General features: G+C 36.3%; 1 protein-coding gene across 1 annotated transcript; it reads right to left on the reverse strand.

Moving 5' to 3' along the window:
- Positions 1-692: 692 nt before the first annotated feature.
- On the reverse strand, positions 693-2,425 carry LOC121221109 (wall-associated receptor kinase-like 1). The gene has a single exon (XM_041101602.1). It carries the CDS (start codon positions 1,915-1,917, stop codon positions 799-801), a length of 1,119 nt encoding a protein of 372 aa, XP_040957536.1. The 5' UTR covers positions 1,918-2,425; the 3' UTR covers positions 693-798.
- Positions 2,426-21,298: the final 18,873 nt, after the last annotated feature.

Raw genomic sequence — 21,298 nt, forward strand, 5'->3', positions numbered from 1 at the left:
CTACGCCAAAAATGCCCAAACCATTATGAGGGTTTGATTATTTACAATAATCACCTCTTCTTATTTCATCTTCAGTGTTAGGGTCAACCTGATTAGGTAATAAACAAGTAAAAATAGCAAAAGAAATTGAAAATTTTAACACACAAATTCAACATGAAAAAATCCGTCCAAAGAAAATAAAAAACTATGGGGAAATATAATTTTACTAAAATTGCAAAAGAACGAAAAGTATAAAAGATAGAGATAGAAATTAAACCCCGAAAACTCATTAGATATTAGAATTCATAACACGTTTAAAGAATTATTTGTTTTCGGGTTTTCGAGGTTTAGTTTTTATATCTATCTTTTGTACTCTTCGTTCTTTTGTTATTATAGTAAATTTAACTTTACCTGTAATTTTTATCCTCTTGAGTTTTTTTAAAATTAAAATTGTGTGTTCAATTTTTTAATTTCTTTTACTTGTTCCTTACTTAATTGGGTTGATCCCAAACATTTAGATATAAACAGAAGACCAAAAAGAGCTGTGGATAATTAGGGTTACTATTCTTCCGATTGATGGTGCCCTTGGATTTTGTATCCCTGTTTGGAGGTCTTTTTAATTAATGAATTCATCGACTTAGCAATAGAAAAAAAAAAAAAAACATATCCAGAACTTGTGTTAGAAATACCTTCAAGAGATAAAATAACATTGTGTGAAACAAGTATGAATTCTTGGGCAACCACAAGACTCCACCAGTGTGACAAATACAAAAGCTAAAGGCTATCAATCAAGATAAATTGTTTCAGGAGTGTTGGAAACTAGGAAGATGAATTTAACGGAAAAGTTACACTGTCGGTTGGAATTCTCCTGGACATTGAACTACTAGGATTGGTATCCCATGAATGGATCATGTCATCTGTTTCAGATTCTTCATCACCACAGTCTTCAATAACAGTTCCACCTGAAGCTTTAATCAACTCCAGCTCCATTACTACTTGTTTCATGGTGGGTCTTTTCTTTCCATTAAGATTCAAGCATCTTTTTGCTAGCAGAGCCACAACCATAATCTCCTGTTCTGGACCATCCTTTACTACCATTGGATTGAGAATGCTAAATAAGGAATTCTCCTGCATTGAATGCAAAAAATAAGATACCAAGCTTCTCACTTGTTCTGATTGGTTTGCGGAGATGGGTTTCTGTCCTGTTAAAAGCTCAATAAGTACAACTCCAAAGCTATAAACGTCACTCTTCTCTGTAAATTGATTTGTTCGAAAATATTCGGGATCCATGTATCCAAAAGTTCCTTGCACCCGAGTGGTTAAATGTGTCTGTTCAAGTGCAACTGATCTTGAAGTTCCAAAATCTGATACTTTTGCCCTATATTTATCATCCAAAAGTATGTTATTAGATTTGATGTCTCGATGATAAATAGGAGCAGAAGCAGCTGAATGCAAATAGAACAAGGCATTGGCAATTTCAATCGCAATTCGTAAACGCATTTCCCATGTCAATGGTAATTCTTCATTTTGGTTATGAATGAGATCGTATAATGTACCATTTGGGATGAACTCATACACCAATAGAGGAACTTCAGCCTCTAAACAACACCCTAAAAGCTTAACCACGTTCCTGTGATTAATTTGAGATAAAATTATCACCTCGTTAATGAACTGTTCAACCTTCTTTTCATCAAATTTCTTTCCTTCCACCATTTTGGATTTCTTAATAGCCACAATGCTTCCATCTATTAGCATTCCTTTATAAACAGTCCCTTGACCTCCTTGACCAAGGATTCGGTTTTCATTATAATGATCCGTCGCCTTTTCCATCTCTTTTGAAGTAAATAACTTAATTTTTTCAACATTACCTTCATTGCTAGACAAATGTTGTTGCAGTAACAAACCTCCATTCCTTTTGAAGTATTTCTGCTTCAGCATGATTTTTTGTTTTCTTTTGAGGACTTTGTACACACTCCATGTTGCGAGTAGTAGAAATAGTGTCCCAATACTAGTGCTGCAACCTATATAGATATAAGAAACATAGATAAAAGGTAAATCTGAAAATTAAAATCAACAATGAGAGAACCTTATCGCACCATCCATTGTATCGATATTCAACTCTTACAAATTTAATGATAAATAATTGTTACTGCCTCACGCATTCAAAAGTAAATATAACACACCTTGAATTGACATAATCCAATAACCATAATGATTCCACTTTAAAAACAAAGTGTAAATCAGCACGTACCTATAATAATACTTGTCAAGTCATGAGTATTTTGAGTTTGTTTTTTGCGCTCACAACGAAATCCCGTACTATTATATTCATAATGATTAGGAGGGCAAGACTCCGACGAGCAATAGTTGGTAGGGGTATTCAAACAAAGCATGCTACAATACTGATAATCCCCACAATTCCCATCTGTCATTTAAGAATTGAATAAAAAAGAAAAAAGGTTATAATCATATTATTCGGTTAAAGTATTTGAGAGGTCTTTATGCTATATAGATCGGATCAAATTAGACATTCTATTATTAAACGGATCAATTTAGTACTTATATTATTAAAAATAATTAAATAAGTTTAAATTATAAAAGAGTTAACCTTTACTGTATAAAAAATGTCTTGATTTTTTTTTCAAAATCTATTCTACTTTAAACAAAATATTTCATTTACCGAATCATAAAAACTTTAAAAATAATTAACTCTACTAAAAAAAATATGTTAATTATATTTTAATTTGGTCTTCTTTGATTCTTTTTAATAGTATAAGGATTAGATTAATTCATTTAACAGTAGAGGGACTAATTTGGTCAAATTCCTATAATAGAGAGACTCTTAGATGCTTCATCCATATAATGCAATAGATATTAAGTAATTAATGCATGCAGTGTATACATTTCTGGCACTATAGATGTTTAAGAATTTTTTGCCAATAAAAATATGCATAATTATATGCAAAAGTACATTTTTTTTTAGAGATTCACTTCAATTGGTGTAAAATTAAATATATCAGTATAAAATTAAAGTTGTTTTACTCGCTTTCGTATCTCTTTGTACGGTTAATATTTTGACAATTCAACCGTTGAATTTAATATTTTATTCATATAAACCATTCATGTAAAATTTGATATAAATTAAAAATTTCTAACTTTTTGTTTAATATAAAAAATATTCAACTGTTGAATATATCTTAATATATTGAGTATTGTAGATCAATACGATAGAAATATCAAATCGGTTTAAAAATTTTTATGCATGACAAGTACAAATATAACCATAAATTCAACAGTTGGATTATTAAAATATTAATCGTATAGGGGGATACAAAAGGATGTAAAACAACTTTCATTTTATACCGGTGTAAGTGGATTACTCCCCATATTTTTTTATACACTTATATATATATATATATCGAAATTTTACATACTTCATTAAATTTGATTTTGTATCTTGAATCTTGAACTAATTAATATATTTTAGTCATGATATACCTCAACCAATAATAACTAAATTATGATATACAAACGATGTAATTGAAAAAAAAACTTATGTAACAATTTATTTTTAAAAATTATTGATATATAAAAAAAGAGTCGATTGAAATGGTAAAGTTAACTAATAGCTACTAAGGTGTCTTTGTTCAAATTTTAGTATACTCATTTTTTTAGATTTTAGATAAAATATAAAATGATAAAAATACTCTCATAATAATATTTGTTCTTTTATAAAAGTAATAGATTTTCATAATTTTTCAACTGAGTCCATACTGAGTTAATGGGTGACACCAACTCAAATAGCCCTTTAAAAAATAATATTAATTTAAGGTACACCCATAATGGGATTGGAAAAAGTTATGTAATAGACATATTTATTAAAAGCTTATATAAGAATTAAATGAATCAGTTGTTGAAATGATAAATGTTAAAGCTTAAAATTTTTGAAAATCTCACAATCTTAAATTTATTATCAATTTTATATAAAAATTTAAAAAGATGTGAATACCCTTAATATAATGAAATTTAATTTGTTAAATAAAAAAATATAATATAGATATAAAAAAATTTCCTTAAAAAAATTAATTCATACCTTTGCATAACGTCGAATAAATGCGAATATCCCTATCACACGCACATAGATGAGTAGAGCTCAACCTCGACCAGCAATATTCACCATCGGATGTACAAGAAATGTTCGAACTATCATTCAAATAGCATTCTCCAATTAATGGTGTGCCCCATTGCAGCTGTGTTGGGACATGCGTCCTACTACTTATATCAGAATCTTCTAAATCATAGTCATCAGAAATCAAGGAAGCAAATCCGCATGATTTTTTCTTCCTATAATCACTAGAATCAACCCTATTACTCATGTTTATGTAGAATGAACTGAGACCCTGAGGGAAAAAAGCAAGACAACTAGCAACATGGGAAATCTTGTTATTAATCCTACAACTTGGTTGCAAACATCCGCCCAAAAGTTTATCTGGTTCATTGCCAAAAATAGTAATCAAATTACCGCAACCTGAAGAACAAAAACTGTTGTCAGAAGTTGAGTAGGAAAAGCGGGTGCCAGTTAGGTTGAGACTCATCCCATTGTAATGGTTCTTTCGACAGTTGAAGTAAGTTATTGGATGGTTGACCTTGATGGTGCCGTCCAAAAAATCAAAGTCCAGTATTTGTAGAATCATGTCATTTATGTTTAAGAAAGGAACTTTTCCCCCGTTGGCGGTTTTGTTGCAAATTACTTCAAACCAATCGTCAGTTTCATAATCTTGGTCCTTCATTCTAAAGGGGTAGTGAAAAGTAACATTTCCGCAGTACCATACCTTGTCGGTGTTGACGTTGATAGGTCCTAGTCCTGGTCTTCCACATACTGAGGATTTAGCAAAAAAGGAGTAAATCGTAAAATCCACTAAATATATGTACAGGTGAGTAAAGCTCGATTAGATTTGAAAATATAAAAAAAATTCAAATTTCGAGTTAATCAAATTGAGTTATTCAAATTATTAGAGTCAATTCAAATAAGTAATTTGAGTTTCAAGTTCAAATCGAGTTGAATTTTACAATTAGAATAATTCGAATAACAAATTGGTGTATATATCCTTTACGCCACTATTAAGTTTGAAAATGAGCAAATTGGCCTCTCTCAACAAAAATTTTAAAAAAATTCAAAATAATTTTTAAATTTCAAAATATTTATAAAAATTCCAAAATTTATATATTTTAAAAAATTATAAGAAATTCTAAAAATATATAAAGAAAGTTAAAAAAGTAAAAATTTTCTAGAATAATAATTTTGGGACCTAAATAAGTTAATTAATGATTCAAGTTTATCATACTAAAGTATTTTTTATTTTGCTTTGAAAAAATTTTCAAATATATATGGTTTCAAATTTATGTGCTTTAATAAGGACTTAGTTATACTGTAACAATATTTTAATTTGACATGTTTAATTTTTAATTTAAATCAAAAAATTTCACTCGATTCGGCTAGACTCAAATTTCATTTCACTCGACTTAATTCGAAAAATTTTTGAATTAAGTAAAGATAATAAAATATGACTTGTCAACTCGATTAACTCAAATATATATATAACCAATATGAATCCAGCGGTGTCCTTGATCTCCCTAATTAAGTGAACAAATTAGTAAACTGCACCTTTCTGCCTCTTTCAAAAGAATTAATAATTTAATTCCATTTAAGTCCTCTAACCCTTGAATAAATGTAAAAATCACATTTTTAACTCCTCTAAAAAATAATAATTTAATTTAATTTAATCTCATTTAAGCATTAATTCAAGTTTTTGGAATACAAAACTTTTAGTTATAAATTTTTGAAAGCCAAAAATATTAATATACAAAATGAATGATCCTAAAAACTTTTTTTTAGAACTTATATGATTCTAAAGACTGATTTTAAACAATTAGCAAAATCTATATATTAACTGAATTAAGAGAAGAAGAATAAAAGCCAAGCAATTGAAGTGACAGCGCGTGACTGACCTCCGTCATCGCAATAGGTGGAATTCCAGTTGAGCACGGCGGGAACTTGCGTAGTTCCATTATTGATGCCAGTGGGTAATGGGTAAGCACTACGGAAAGAGTACTTGCTAAAGATGAAAGCAGATGCGCATCTTTTGCTGTCAGGATACATGGCTGTCATGTTGACGGTATAGGAAGTGAGATTTGCAGTAATTTGAGTAAAGCAGCCAGATTCAGAAGCATCATCGTCACACCTTGGCTGAATGCAGCCGCCAAGTGAAACAGCTTCGTTACTTAAAATAGTAGCCGAATTTCCGCAACCTACTGACCCGAAATAATTCCTCTTACTTGAGAAGAAAAATGGAGTGCCTAAGAGATTGACCCTCCCACTAACCTTGTTTATACTGTCACAATTAATGTAAGTAACCGGATTGTTGATGAGAATGGCGTTTGAATATAAGGCTTTTCCAAGTACCTCCAGATCGATGCCATTTACGTTTATGAATGGCTTTACCCCATTGAGGGTTGGGTTGCAAGTCACTCTAAACCAAGGTTCCGTACAGCAGGTGCTATGGATTCCAAAAGGGGATGGAATTGTAATATTTCCACATGCTTCTTTACCACAGGCAGGTTCTTGAGATTCTGCTGCTTGTAATATTGGGCACAACATGAAGAGGAGTAGGAGGATGAGGTAAAGCGGTAAGTGAAAACCCATTTGCGTTGTTATTTTGTTTGAGGGAAATGAATGAAGATTTAGATAGGGTTACTGTAGAAGTCGGGTTTTAAAGAAACAAAAGCAGGGTTAAGTAGCACCACGAGATTGTAAATTATATTTGTTAAACTAGCACCACTACTCTTTTTCTTTTTAAAATTACCATCACTACTACATGTCAAAATAAATTATAATTTTTTACATCTAAATTTAGTAATATGATAAAAAAATATCTTTATTTATTTAAAAAAATTTAAATTCGTGCTTTTATATATACTACTTGTTTCAAATTTATATAGGGTTCACTTCTATAAATATATTCATTTCTACCCCACCACGTCAATCCAACGAGCCTCTTATCCATTCTTATTCGATCATGAAAGAGGTAAAACAAAATAAAAATACTCACATTAAATTTAGAGAAAATCAAATTCGATTTAATAACTTCCATATCTAATATTTTACGGCTAAATTATATTCCTTTCCTGCCCCAATCAAGAAATAGGACCAACTATTGGACAAATGTGTTACGAAGCAAAATTTTCTTCCGTCAATGTGCTGTCTCATTTTGTATCCCTACAATCATTTCTTGGCAAGTGTATTAAAATTACTTTTAAAATAAAATTTGAAAGTAAAGGTTCAAAAAATATATAAAATTTAATAATTTCCAACACTTGTATCAAATTGTAGATATATTATATAAATTACACTTTATAAATGAATAAACAAATAAAACTCCGAACATCACAGATTTAATAATATACTGCACATTTCCTAAAAAAATAATGTACTCCACATGTTACAATGCATTTAAATGTGATATTTCAAAATCTGATACTTCTTTACCACAGGTAGGTTCTTGAGATTCTGCTGCTTGTAATATTGGGCACAAGAGGAAGAGGAGTAGGAGGATGAAGTAAAGAAAACCCATTTGCGTTGTTATTTGGTTTGAGGGAAATGAATGAAGATTTAAAGAAAGAAAGGATGTTTGAGTGAGAAGCAAATGAAAAGTATTTGGTCACACTTTCCTTGAAGTTCCAGTATAAGTGCATTTGATTTGAGAATAATTCATTAATTTGTAAAGATTGTTGGATACAATTTTCCAGCTGCACGTAAGAGGTCTCCAGTGAAAGAGTAGGTTACGTATAAAGAGTTAAGAGACAAATAAAAGGGAGAGTCGAGCCTTATATTCCTTCAAATATTTTTACAATAGCATTAAGAAATAAGGATAATTTATGTTCCTCCCTCCAAAACTTTTAAATATTTCAAATCATATTGTAAAATAGAAAGCTTGATATTATAGATTAAATAAAATTATTTTTAAAATTTTATTAGTTAATATTAATTTAATTATATTAACAAGTGGATGAAAGAAGTGTGTTGACACCTTTTTTTTCATGAGAAACGGGTCGACTTGGGTTTTGGAAAATGAAAACAAAAATGGGAGTCGCCACCAATCTTTTTTATGAGGTGTGATTGGATTACCTCGAAAAATGGTTATTTTTAATAAACGGTTTGATTTTATTAAAACAACGGTTTTGGTCCACGAAATTTAGAAAATGGGTTCGGGAGTCAGTTACGCACGAGGAAGAATTAGCACCCTCGATACGCCCAAAATTGGTACCTAGTTGATTACTTAATGTCCTAATGTCGAAAATTGAGAATTTAAAAGAATTTTAAAAATACAATCCTTGTATTAAAATGTTAAAAATTTTCAAGAAAAGGAGGATATTTCACGTTATTCGAGAAAAAGAATCATATTCAATAAGTTAGAATACAATATCTCAAATTCTCGATACGCGAATGAAAAAGTTTATTTAAGAAATTTTAGCCATCTCGAATTTAAAAATGAGATCATAACCAGTAAGTTAGGATACGACCCCCTTTTTTTTAAATTTCGAGATCATTTAAAACTTGATTTTGAAAAAATTCGTGTATTTAGATTCATCGAGAAAATCGAAACCCAATAAGTTAGGGCACGATTTTCTCGAACCCAAACACGAAATGCCATTTTAAAAATTGTTACATCAAGTAAGAGAAAACACAAAATCATAGTGAAAGCAAATTACATTTTTATGCATGGTAAATAATAAAAGTTAACAAAAATAAAAAATAAACAAACAAGAATAAAGACATTTAAGCAAATAATAACGAACATGTAGATAAATAAATAAATCAACATGAAATGATAATTATAATAATGAATAAAATGGTGATATATATATGTATGTATGTTAGAAACAAATTATACGGGGTAAAAACATAAAGTTAAATACAAAAAGAAGTATATATAATTATAAAATGCATGTATATACATAAATAAGGAGATAGAAATGCTCATAAAATAAAAATAAAATGTTCGTATGCACGTGTATTATATTGTAGGTATAAATATTATATAGTATATGTATATAAATATATAAATATTAAATAAATAAAAGCGGGATATATATAAAAAATATTGAATATATATAATATACTATTATTATTAGATATATATTAAAGTTTATAAATATATAGATTCGTAATAATTTTAGACATATATATTATAGTATAAGCACATATATATAAATAATAATATAATAATAATAATAAATAAATAAATGATCAAAAAGGAAAAAACATGCTTAAAAGGGACTTAAATCGAAATAAAACAAAGTTTCTGGGCCAATTTAAAAATAAAAAAGGGCGGAGGGACCTAATTGCAAGCGCGCGTAAAAAGGAGAGACCGAAAGGGTAATTAAACCCTCAATGTCAAAACGACGCCGTTCCAGGGAGGAGGGCGCAGATGGTCGAAGGACCAAATCGAAAAACAAACTAAATTAATGGGCCAATTTGCAAAAATTAAAAAGATTAAATTAAAAATAATTAAAACTGCGGAGGGGCTAAACGAGCAATTAGCCCCTTCGCAAAGAAAACACGCGGATCCTCCTGGTAACGGGTCGGGTCGATCCGATCCAAAGCAAAACGACGTCGTTTTGGGCGTTATGGAGCTGGGCCAAAACGGCGTCGTTTCACACGCCTATATATTCAAAAAATTTTCCAAAAATTTCATTTTTCTCCCCCTTTTTCAAAAAAAGCCCAAAATGCTCTCTCTTCCTCCCCTTTTCTCTCTGAGCGCCGGCCAAGGGTCCGGCCGAGAGCCACCGCACCGGCCGCCGCCCTCCGGCGCCGGCGCCGCCGTGTACGGCGGCGGGGAGATCAAAAGTCTCCCTTTTTCTCTCCGGTGACTCTCCTCGGCCTCCTGAGCGCTCCGGTGACGTAAAGAAAAGGGTAAGAAGCTTCTTTTTTAATCCTTTTTTTATATATTTTTGTGTAAAAAATGAAAGAAATAAAATTGAAAGAAAAAAAACAATAGTAACAGTAGAGAGAAAAAAGAAAACCGGTCAAAAGGGGTGTTCCACCTTTTTTTATTTCTCTTCTTTGTGGAAAACAGGGGCCGAACCCTTTTTACAGTGAATAAACTTGGCTTTTATAGCCAACATTACATGCTTTTCCTTTTCATTTTGTGGTTGCTGTTATTTTTACTTGTTTGCAGGTGGGCAGTTGGGTAATGGCAGAAAGCAGGTGAACGGCGGAGCGGGTGAGGAGGCCAGGAGCAGGGACGTGCGGCGCTAGGCTAGGGTTAGGGGGATTAGGTTTCCTTTTTTTTTTTTGAATTTGGGCTCCGAATTTGGGCCTCGGGTTTGGTGTTTGGGCTCTATTAATTGGGCTGTACAGCTGCCCCTCTTTGCTCGTTGTCGTGTAACGATAACAGAGCAAAGACTAAGAAAGACCAATTTTTGCCCAGTCTTGCCGAGGAAATAAGATTCGCCTTTCTTCTTCAAGTAGCTTCATTTCAATCCACTTTGTCTTGTTGCGTCGATCCTCTCCTCTGCAACTTCAAGAAGAGATATGACTTGTGGCTTCAATCCATTCTGTTGTAACTTCAGGGGGTAAAGTCTATCATTTTGACCCGCTCCACTGCAACTTCAGGGAGATCGGACTCATATCTTCAACTTGCCCCACTACAACTTCAGGAGGATAAGATTCGTGACTTCAACCTGCTTTACTGCAACTTCAGAGAGACAAGGTTTGTGACTTCGCTTCCATCTATTCCACTACAACTTTAGGGGAATAAGATTAGACATGATAAGAATTGCCATCTACTGTCCGCTCCGCTACAACTTTAAGGGGACATGACTTGTTTTCAGTCTGTTCCACTGCATCTTCAGGGAAATAAGACTTGATGCGATCTACTCTGCTGTAACCTCGGAGAGATAAAATCCTTTATTTTAATCCGCTCCACTGTAACTTCAGGGAGATAGGATAGTGTCTTCGATCTGCTCCGCTGTAATCTCAGGGAGATAAGATCTGAAATTCTTTGGTCTGCTCCACTGTAATCTCAGGGGAATAAGACCTGATGTGATCTTCTCTACTGTAACTTCAGAGAGATAAGATCCTTTAATCCGCTCCATTGTAATCTCAAGGAGATAGGATCACTATCTTTGATCTGCTCCGCTGTAATCTCAGGGAGATAAGATCTCTGGCTTCAATCTGCTCCGCTGTAACCTCAGGGAGATAAGATCTGAAATTCTTTGGTCTGTTCCCCTGTAATCTCAGGGAGATAAGACCTGTATAATGAACCTAATTATGCCTAATGATTAGGATGACATGATCAAAATGAAACAAATGCTCCTAACTAGACATATGTGAATGGTGTTTGCATGAATGCAGAATTTTATTTTTCCGAGAATGATCTCGCTTAGGTTATCACTACTCGCAGTTTATCAAAGTTTTGTGACTGACGTGCTACAACGCCTTCTCGCTTGACTGATTTTTCTGAAGGAACATTTAGCCAAACTGTCCCCATTGTAAACCTCAAAGTTATATCCACTGGGACGCCAAAATTTGTACCATCATTCTCTCACAGTAATCTAAGGGTAGAAATATGTGGCTTTTCCTCTGTCCTCTTTTATCACAACCCGGGGATATAGGATTTGAACCGTTCTGGTTTCCTACACCATTCTCAAGGTGTCGTACCAAAGTCTTATGCGCAAGTGAAGGCTCTCTTCTCCGAGGTAACCTTTTCCTATTGCCTGATGATCATTGCTTGCTTGTTCATTTAAGCTTTGTAATTAACACGACAGCTTGTCATTTTGTTCAATCAATGTTTAGACAACAAAATCTGAAAGGATAGTCTTTAACTTAGACTCTTCCTTCTTAGCTATTTCACCCTTTAAATTTGGTATTTTCTAAACAATAGTCATGTTTCAGGTCCCTATATTATTTAGAAATTTTCCAGAGTAATGTGCAAAACTTCTTTCCTGAAAGTTTTATTAGTTCGTTAATCATTATTCCTATGCAACATGTTTGCAAAAAGATCATAACAATGGATAAGAATAAAGCTAGTTCTGATCATAACTCAAATAAAACATCAAAGATGGCGAAAGAAAGGTAACAAAGAAGTGGATTGAGAATGTGCGTTTTCACAAAAGGAAAGGAAGAAAGAAAGAAAATAAAAGAATGTATTTTCAAGAATACACATAAGAACTAGGTGCCCCAATTATCGCAGCTTGAGTTTCTCTGTACAAACTTTCCGAAGACCCTTCTGAGTTTGACATGTGTTCAGGAAATCTGCAATACTCTGTTAATGTTCCAAGACGTTGCATATCCTTCCTTATTGGTAAAGCAAGATCATCATATGCCCCTGATCAAAATTTGATCCGCTCAAGTCCTGATGTTCCAATCCTGCCCAATACTTGAGTCGCCCTTTTCGGGTTTTCGACTCAAGCCCTCTTTGGTCTCAAAGTGCCCTTTACGGGTTTTCACCTTAGCCTCTCCAAAGTCTCCCCTTTTTTTTTTTTTTTAGGAAGCAAAGCGCCCTTTACGGGTTTTCACTTTGGTTCCCCTTTCTATCAAGTGAAGTACTTCTTGACGGAGTCTGCGTTTACAGGATTTGGTAAACTTTTGCCATCCATCTCGCATAGGATCAAAGCTCTACCGGAAAAGGCCTTCTTTACAACATAAGGGCCTTCCCAATTTGGCATCCATTTTCCTCTAAAATCTTTTTGCATAGGAAGAATCTTTTTTAGTACCAAGTCCCCTTCACGAAATTCTCGGGGGCGAACCTTTTTATTATAGGCTCGCATCATTCGTTTCTGGTACATTTGCCCATGGTGAATAGCTCTTAGCCTCTTTTCTTCTATTAGGTTCAACTGATCGTACCGAGATTGGATCTAATCGGCTTCATCCAACTGTAGCTCAGATAACACCCGTAGAGAAGGGATTTCAACTTCAATGGGTAATACTGCCTCCATTCCATAAACCAGAGAAAAAGGTGTTGCCCCAGTAGAAGTTCTAACAGATGTTCGATAGGCGAGGAGAGCAAATGATAATTTCTCATGCCAATCCTTGTAGGTTTCAGTCATTTTCCCCACAATCCTTTTAATGTTTTTATTGGCCGCCTCCACTGCACCATTCATTTTGGGACGATACGGCGATGAGTTATGATGCTTAATTTTAAATTTGCTACAAACTTCAGCTATTGTGCTATTATTCAAGTTCATCGCATTGTCGGATATGATCCTCTCAGGCATTCCATATCGACAAATGATCTCCTTCTTCAAGAATTTGCTGACTACTGCTTTCGTGACATTTGCATATGAAGCAGCCTCCACCCACTTGGTAAAGTAATCAATTACTACGAAGATGAAGCGATGCCTATTAGAAGCCTTTGGTGATATTGGCCCAATAACATCCATACCCCACATGGAAAACGACCAAGGAGAGGTCATGACGTGAAGAGGTGAAGGAGGCGCGTGTATTTTGTCTCCGTAAATTTGGCATTTGTGGCAAATGATAATTTCTCATGCCAATCCTTGTAGGTTTCAGTCATTTTCCCCACAATCCTTTTAATGTTTTTATTGGCCGCCTCCACTGCACCATTCATTTTGGGACGATACGGCGATGAGTTATGATGCTTCATTTGTGGCAAATGATAATTTCTCATGCCAATCCTTGTAGGTTTCAGTCATTTTCCCCACAATCCTTTTAATGTTTTTATTGGCCGCCTCCACTGCACCATTCATTTTGGGACGATACGGCGATGAGTTATGATGCTTAATTTTAAATTTGCTACAAACTTCAGCTATTGTGCTATTATTCAAGTTCATCGCATTGTCGGATATGATCCTCTCAGGCATTCCATATCGACAAATGATCTCCTTCTTCAAGAATTTGCTGACTACTGCTTTCGTGACATTTGCATATGAAGCAGCCTCCACCCACTTGGTAAAGTAATCAATTACTACGAAGATGAAGCGATGCCTATTAGAAGCCTTTGGTGATATTGGCCCAATAACATCCATACCCCACATGGAAAACGACCAAGGAGAGGTCATGACGTGAAGAGGTGAAGGAGGCGCGTGTATTTTGTCTCCGTAAATTTGGCATTTGTGGCACTTCCTGGCATGATCAATACAATCTCCTTCCATGGTGGGCCAATAGTACCCAAATCTCATGATCTGTCTGGCCATCGTGAAACCACTGGCGTGCGTCCCACAAATACCCTCATGGACTTCTTCCAAAATTTTCTTGGCTTCCACAGCATCCACACATCTTAACAGTACTTGATCCTTCCTTCTTTTATATAACACTTCTCCATCTAAGACATATTCAATGGCTATCTTTCTCAGAGTTCTTTTGTCATTCTCTGTCGCTTGATCAGGGTATTCTCGATTCTTCACATATTGTAGGATACTCTGATACCAAGGACAATCATCTTTTCCCTCCTCCTCAATATTGCAGCAATTAGCCGGGGTCTCAGAGATACTCATCTGAACAGGCCTCATTGCCTCAAGTTTATTCACCTGAATCATCGAAGCTAGAGTAGCTAATGCATCAGCCATTTGGTTTTCCTCCCGTGGGAGGTAATAGAAGGTGATATCATCAAACTCCTCAGCCAATTCAAGAACTAGTTTTCTATAACCGATTAGCTTAGGATCTCTAGTCTACCACTCCCCTTTGAGTTGGTATATCACCAACGCTGAATCCCCGTATACTCTCAGTACTTTGATGTTCCGTTCAATGGCTGCACGAATGCCCATAATACATGCTTCATATTCTGCCATGTTATTTGTACAATCGAAGTCCAACTTACTAGCAACAGGATAATGATCTCCACTTGGGGATACCAAAACTGCCCCAACTCCATTACCCATAGCATTTGAAGCTCCATCAAAATTTAACTTCCATACGTGATCCATTTGAGAATTTTCTTCAGTATTCGCCACATACATCAAGTCCTCGTTTGGAAAATCGAAATTCAAAGATTCATAGTCCTCCAAGGCTCTACTAGCTAGGAAATCGGCTATTGCACTTCCCTTTATGGCCTTCTGACTGACATATACTATATTAAATTCTGAGAGCAAGATCTGCCATCTAGCCATTCTCCCGTTCAAAGCAGTCGATTCCATTATATATTTTAAAGGATCTAACTTTGAAATCAGCCAAGTCGTGTGATACAACATATACTGCCTCAGTCTTCGGGTTGCCCAGATTAGAGCACAACACAACTTCTCAATTGATGAGTACCTCATTTCGCAATCGGTAAATTTCTTACTGAGATAGTATATTGCCCTTTCTTTCTTTCCCGTCTCATCATGTTGGCCCAATACGCATCCCATGGAATTCTCCAACACTGTTAGATACAATATCAATGGCCTATCTGGACTTGGAGGTGATAAGACTGGAGTATTAGCCAAGTACTGCTTTATCTTATCGAAAGCCCTCTGACACTCTTCATCCCATTCGCCCGGATTATGTTTCTTTAAGAGCCGGAATACTGGATCACATTTCTCTGTCAGTTGTGAGATGAACCGAGCAATGTAATTCAGCCTCCCTAGGAAACCTCGAACCTCCTTCTGAGTGCGCGAGGGAGGTAAATCTCGTATTGCCTTTACTTTGTCTGGGTCAACCTCGATCCCCTTTTTGCTAACTATGAAGCCTAATAACTTCCCTGATCTGGCTCCAAACGTGCATTTGGCCGGGTTAAGCTTGAGCTGAAATTGCTTTAATCTCAAAAATAACCTTTTCAAGACCTGAACATGCTCTTCTTCCGTTCTAGACTTCGCGATCATATCGTCAACATAGACTTCGATCTCCTTGTGCATCATGTCGTGAAACAAAGTCACCATAGCTCTTTGATACGTTGCTCCCGTATTCTTCAATCCGAAGGGCATTACCTTGTAACAGAATGTTCCCCATAAGGTAATGAATGTGGTTTTCCTCATGTCTCCGGGATGCATCTTTATTTGATTGTATCCAGAGAAACCGTCCATGAAAGAAAACAATGAATAGCCCGCTGTGTTATCTACCAAAGTATCAATGTGAGGCAGTGGAAAGTTGTCTTTTGGACTAGCCTTGTTTAAATCCCTATAATCCACACACATTCGTACATTTCCATCTTTTTTGGGAACAGGGACGATGTTGGCTACCCAATCCGAATACTTGACCTCTTGTAAGAAACTGGCGTCGAATTGTCTTTTGACTTCTTCTCTTATTTTCAACACAATGTCAGGTCTCATTCTCCTAAGCTTCTGTTGAACGGGTTTACAATCCTCCTTTATGGGCAGACGATGCACCACAATGTTAGTACTTAGCCCAGGCATATCTTGGTACGACCACGTGAAAACATCCTTGAACTCTCGGAGCAAATTAATGAGGTCTTGCCTTGTCTTTGCGGTGATTTCAGTTCCAATTTTCACCTCCTTTCCATCCTCTAGGCTCACTATTTCTAACGATTCCCTATGAGGTAGGATATGCTTATCCTCTTGTTCCATCATTCTTAACAAGTCCGGAGATGCATCATAATCTTCGTCATTTTCAAAGTCGTGGGATCCCTCTGAACACACTTCTTGCTCAAAAATAGGCTCCGCGTTTGAGGCAGCGTCACTCATGTCATTGATATCTGAAGACCTATGTGGGCAGATCAAAGAATATACCAAGAATATAAATTTATGAATATGTTTGTGCAAAAGAATTACAAATGAAAGAATTATTTGTAAGACAATCAACCAAATGAAAAATATGAAAGGAAAAAAAATGACTGATCGAGATGAACGTAGACACGTATTTTATTAAAATAATGATATTTAGGCCCAATGCCTATTTCACAAAAGATTTCATATCGTTTCTAGGCCAACAAACAACAGGAATGTTTTGAGCATTACTCTGAATAAGCCCTAAAGACTACGGGGATTTCTTCAGCAGTCCAATTGTTTAGCTCGCTTCCAGGCTCATAAGGGCAGATCTCCAACAAAGCCCTCCTTTCCGTTGCTTCTATGGCGTTAGTATAAACGTTTTCCAACATTCCTCCCATGCCGCTACCGGACACTCCACATTCAGAATGAATAAATCCTCCCGACACAAAAGATGTAGATATGTGGGGAAAGGTTAAAGGCTCACACTTAGCTTCATGTCCATTCAAACGCGCCCTTCTTCTCTCTTGTCTCTTCTCTACTTCTTTCTTCTTCTGCTTCATGTCTGGCTTGTACCCTAAACCAAATCTATCAAACTTCTCCTTCGGCATTGGTGCCTCAATCCTTCCCTGAAGATATTTTCCCAATCCTTTCCCGAGTAAGGCTCCTCTTCCTACCATCAATCGCAATCCCATCTCAGTGGTCCTGGATATTTTCGGTACGGGAATTCTATTTCCCTCTGCAATAAACATCGCGTTCACAAATTCTAACGACCGAAAAGAACATTCTAGTGCCTCATCGTTGATGTCCACATAAGGTGCATCGCTAGTCATCATTGCGATAATATCCTCCTCTGCATCTATTGTTACCAACCGATCCTCCGATACCAACTTCACCTTCTGATGTAATGATGAAGGTACTGCCCCTGCTGAGTGTATCCACGGTCTCCCCAATAGACAATTGTAGGAGGGTTTAATATCCATTACCAAGAAATCTACCTCATAAGTGACTGGGCCAATCCTTAATGGTACCTCAATTTTCCCCATAACCTCCTTTTTTGTTCCATCAAATGCCCTTACTATGCTCTGGCATGCTTTCATGTGCGAACTGTCTATTGGTAATCGACTAAGAGTGGACAAAGGTAATACATTTAGTGCAGATCCATTATCAACCAAGGCCCCCGGGAGTGTGTACTCTTTGCATCGGACAGTAACATGCAGGGCTTTAGTAGAACCTCTTCCTCCGGATGGTATTTCATCATCACTGAAGAAGATAAAATTGTCAGCACCAATATTGTTGATCAGCCGATCCAGCTTGTTTACCGAAATATCGTCAGCCACATATGTTTCGTTTAGCACCCTTAATAGTGCATTCCGATGTACTTCTGAGTTTAAGAGTAAAGCTAATACAGAAATGCGGGCTGGCTGTTTGTGCAGTTGTTCCACAACACTGTATTCACTGTGTTTCAAAAACTTCAAAAACTCCTTTGCCTCCTCTTTTTTTATTGGTTCATTTACCAATGGCTCAACTTCTACTGCTTTCCCTTTCCTCTGTTCTTTCTTCCAATTCTCTTCCCTGGACGACTCTGCTTGAGCGTCATATCTTTTTCCATTGCGCGTGTAAGAACCTATTTCCTAATTTCTTTCTTCTTCTTTTCCCAAAATGGTCACATTACACCCGTAATTCCACGGCACCATTTTGTTATCCCTATAAGAGAAATTTGATGGTTTCTGGATTACAATTTTCGGTGTTACCTGAGCCCTAACCTCATTACCCTTAGGGAGTGAGATAATGACCACAGGATGATTTATTTTTGGAGCCTTTGTTCCCAACTCTGTCGCGCATATGCTCCTCATTTCTTTCGCATCTTCGTAAAACCTCATTTCCTTGTTATCCATCATGCTTTGAACCAAAGCCTTAAATCCTTCACATTCTTGGATTTCGTGCCCTGTTTTATGGTGAAATTCACAATAATTTCCCATCTCATGCCTTTCCTCAGAATCTGAAATAACCAAACCTCTTTTCACCATTTCTTTCCAGACCCGTTTCAATGGAGTTTTTACTTCAGCAATGTCAGTCTTGACTTCTTCCCCCGTACCTTCGCTAACCATATTCACCCCCTTATCTGCGTGATTAGGTAACGGATTCTTTGCGTTAGGTGAGTCGTCAAGTTTGACAACACCTAAATTGATAAGTCCTTCTACTACCTTCTTGAAGGCAGTACAATTTTCTATCGAGTGCCCAGAAATTCCCGCATGATAATCACATTGCGCGTTCATATCATACCATTTTGGATACGGGGGTTGTAGAGGACTCAAGTAACGAGGAGCAACAACATGTGCATCGAATAAAGTCTGATACAACTCCTTGTATGACATCGGGATTGGCGTGAATTGGGGTTTTTTAGTAGTTTGCCTAGCTCCCGACTCTTGTCTTGATGATCCCTGTTGATTAGCAACCACTTTCTTTGGTTGATTCACGGTAATTGACCTACCATAAGCATTCACATTATTCACTTCATTTTCTCTTTTCCTCAAGGGTGCCCTCCTATTATTTTCTCCTCCATCTATTTTTCCACTTTTAATGGCATGCTCAACCATTTCACCATTCATGATTATATCCGAGAAATTTTTTGAAGCGCTTCCCAACATGTGAGTGATGAACGGGGCTTTCAAAGTATTAATAAAAAGCGTCGTCATCTCTTTTTCCAAAAGCGGTGGTTGCACCTGAACTGCCACCTCTCGCCACCTCTGCGCATATTGTCTGAAGCTTTCGTTCGATTTCTTCTCTAAATTTTGCAGAGTTATCCTGTCAGGCATCATTTCTGAGACATGATTGTATTGTCTCATGAAAGCCTGTGCTAAATCCCTCCAAGTAGCAATTTTGGCTCGGCTCAGCTGATTGTACCACTTTGACGCTGCTCCCGTAAGACTTTCCTGAAAGCAATGTATTAATAATTGATCATTATTAATATGCCCCGTCATTCTTCTACAAAACATAGTAATATGGGATCCTGGGCAACTAGTCCCGTTGTATTTCTCAAATTCCGGCATCTTAAATTTGTAAGGGAGCACCAAGTCAGGAACCAAGCTCAGATCCTTTGCATCTATTCCATAGCTTTCGATGCTTTCTATTGCCCTAAACTTCTCTTCTATCCATTTCCATTTCTCCTCAAATTGTTTTGGAAATTCCTCCTTCGCCTTGTCCTTTTCAACCATCTCGTCAAGATCTGGGACAGCAATATTATTCGGGCTATCACCGGGATTAAAGCCCGCTCCGGATTGAAAATTCATTGGGATTGAAGCATCGCCTTGGAACTGCTGGGGCCTAACCGACACAGAGGGTCTCCGCGGATGCAGCTCAGTCTGTACTTGCGCATGCGGAGGCGTGAAACCTGGAGGATAAAGTGGTTCACCATTGTTTTCTTCTTCACTAACAGTCACAGGCCTTTTACCCTTATCTACTCCCTTCAATAATTGCGTCATCTTAGCCACCAGATCATTTTGGGACTCCTCCATCTTTTGTGCCATGTCACGCTGAATCTTTTCTATTTGCTCTTTCATTTGCGCCTGCAACTGGTCTTGCATTTCTCTTTGAAGTCGCTCTAGCTTCTCCAACCTTTGGTCCATAATTTTTGTCTTAGCTCGGGTGCCGTAACTTTGTTGGTTTTCCAGGTTAACTGAAATGATTTTATTCGATTAGGTTTTTAATGGTCATTAATGCATATGATGTGATGCAATGCATGAAAAGAATGCAAAGGAAAAGAGGCACTGATTCTAATTCAACTTCATTAGAAAACTTTACTAGATAAAGAGTTTCTTTACATAAAATAGACTACATATATGGCTTTGCCCTCACACTCAAAGCCTTAACCTTTCTAAGAAGCCAAGCTAATTCTCGGCCCCTGTCCGACTCTGACTCATACTTCAAACTTAATAGATCAGCCTGAACCGCTAGAGTTTGCAGATGATCAGCTACTTCGCGCACTTGAGTCACCGCCTCTCCCATAATATAATCTCTTTCTCCAATCTGCTCTTGAGACCGACGGAATTGTCTTTGTCACTGCTCATTACTTTCTTCCAAAAGCTCTATCCGGATTTCACTATTTTGCAATGCATTCTCTAGCCCTCCTATCTGTCTTTTTAATTCTTCAATTTTGTCTAAGCTTGCCCTTAATTCAACCGTAGCATTACGATTACAGTACTGGTGAAGCGATCTTTCTAGTTCAGTTATCCGGACCTTCAACTCCGTCTTCTCGTCTTGGCAAACTAGTAGACTCTTTCCCAAGGCGACTTCTCGAGCCCGAGTATCCTGATATTTCTTTTCCCATTGATTAGCTTTCGTCTTTTCCTCCTGAATTTCTTGTCGCCATTGTTCTGGTGTTTTACCCAAGCCAGCGGCTCTTACCGACCTGCGCAACTTCTTGTAATCTGTCTTCAGGCTGTCCAAATCTTCTTCTGCTTTGTTCATTCCTTTTCTTAATTTATCAGCCTCTAATCTTTGAATGTCCACATCCAGTCCTAACTGCATTTTTTCTTCCTCTAGTTGTTCTATCTTCTTCCCCAATTCTAAACTCCTTTTTTCGAATTCTTGTTTGATGATTTCTATCTCAGAAGGCAAAACTTGTAAGTGTTCCTCTAAAGATCGAGCAGTTTCTGAA

The sequence above is a fragment of the Gossypium hirsutum genome, chromosome D09 (genome assembly GCF_007990345.1).
Source record: "Gossypium hirsutum isolate 1008001.06 chromosome D09, Gossypium_hirsutum_v2.1, whole genome shotgun sequence".
Classification (NCBI taxonomy): domain Eukaryota; kingdom Viridiplantae; phylum Streptophyta; class Magnoliopsida; order Malvales; family Malvaceae; genus Gossypium; species Gossypium hirsutum.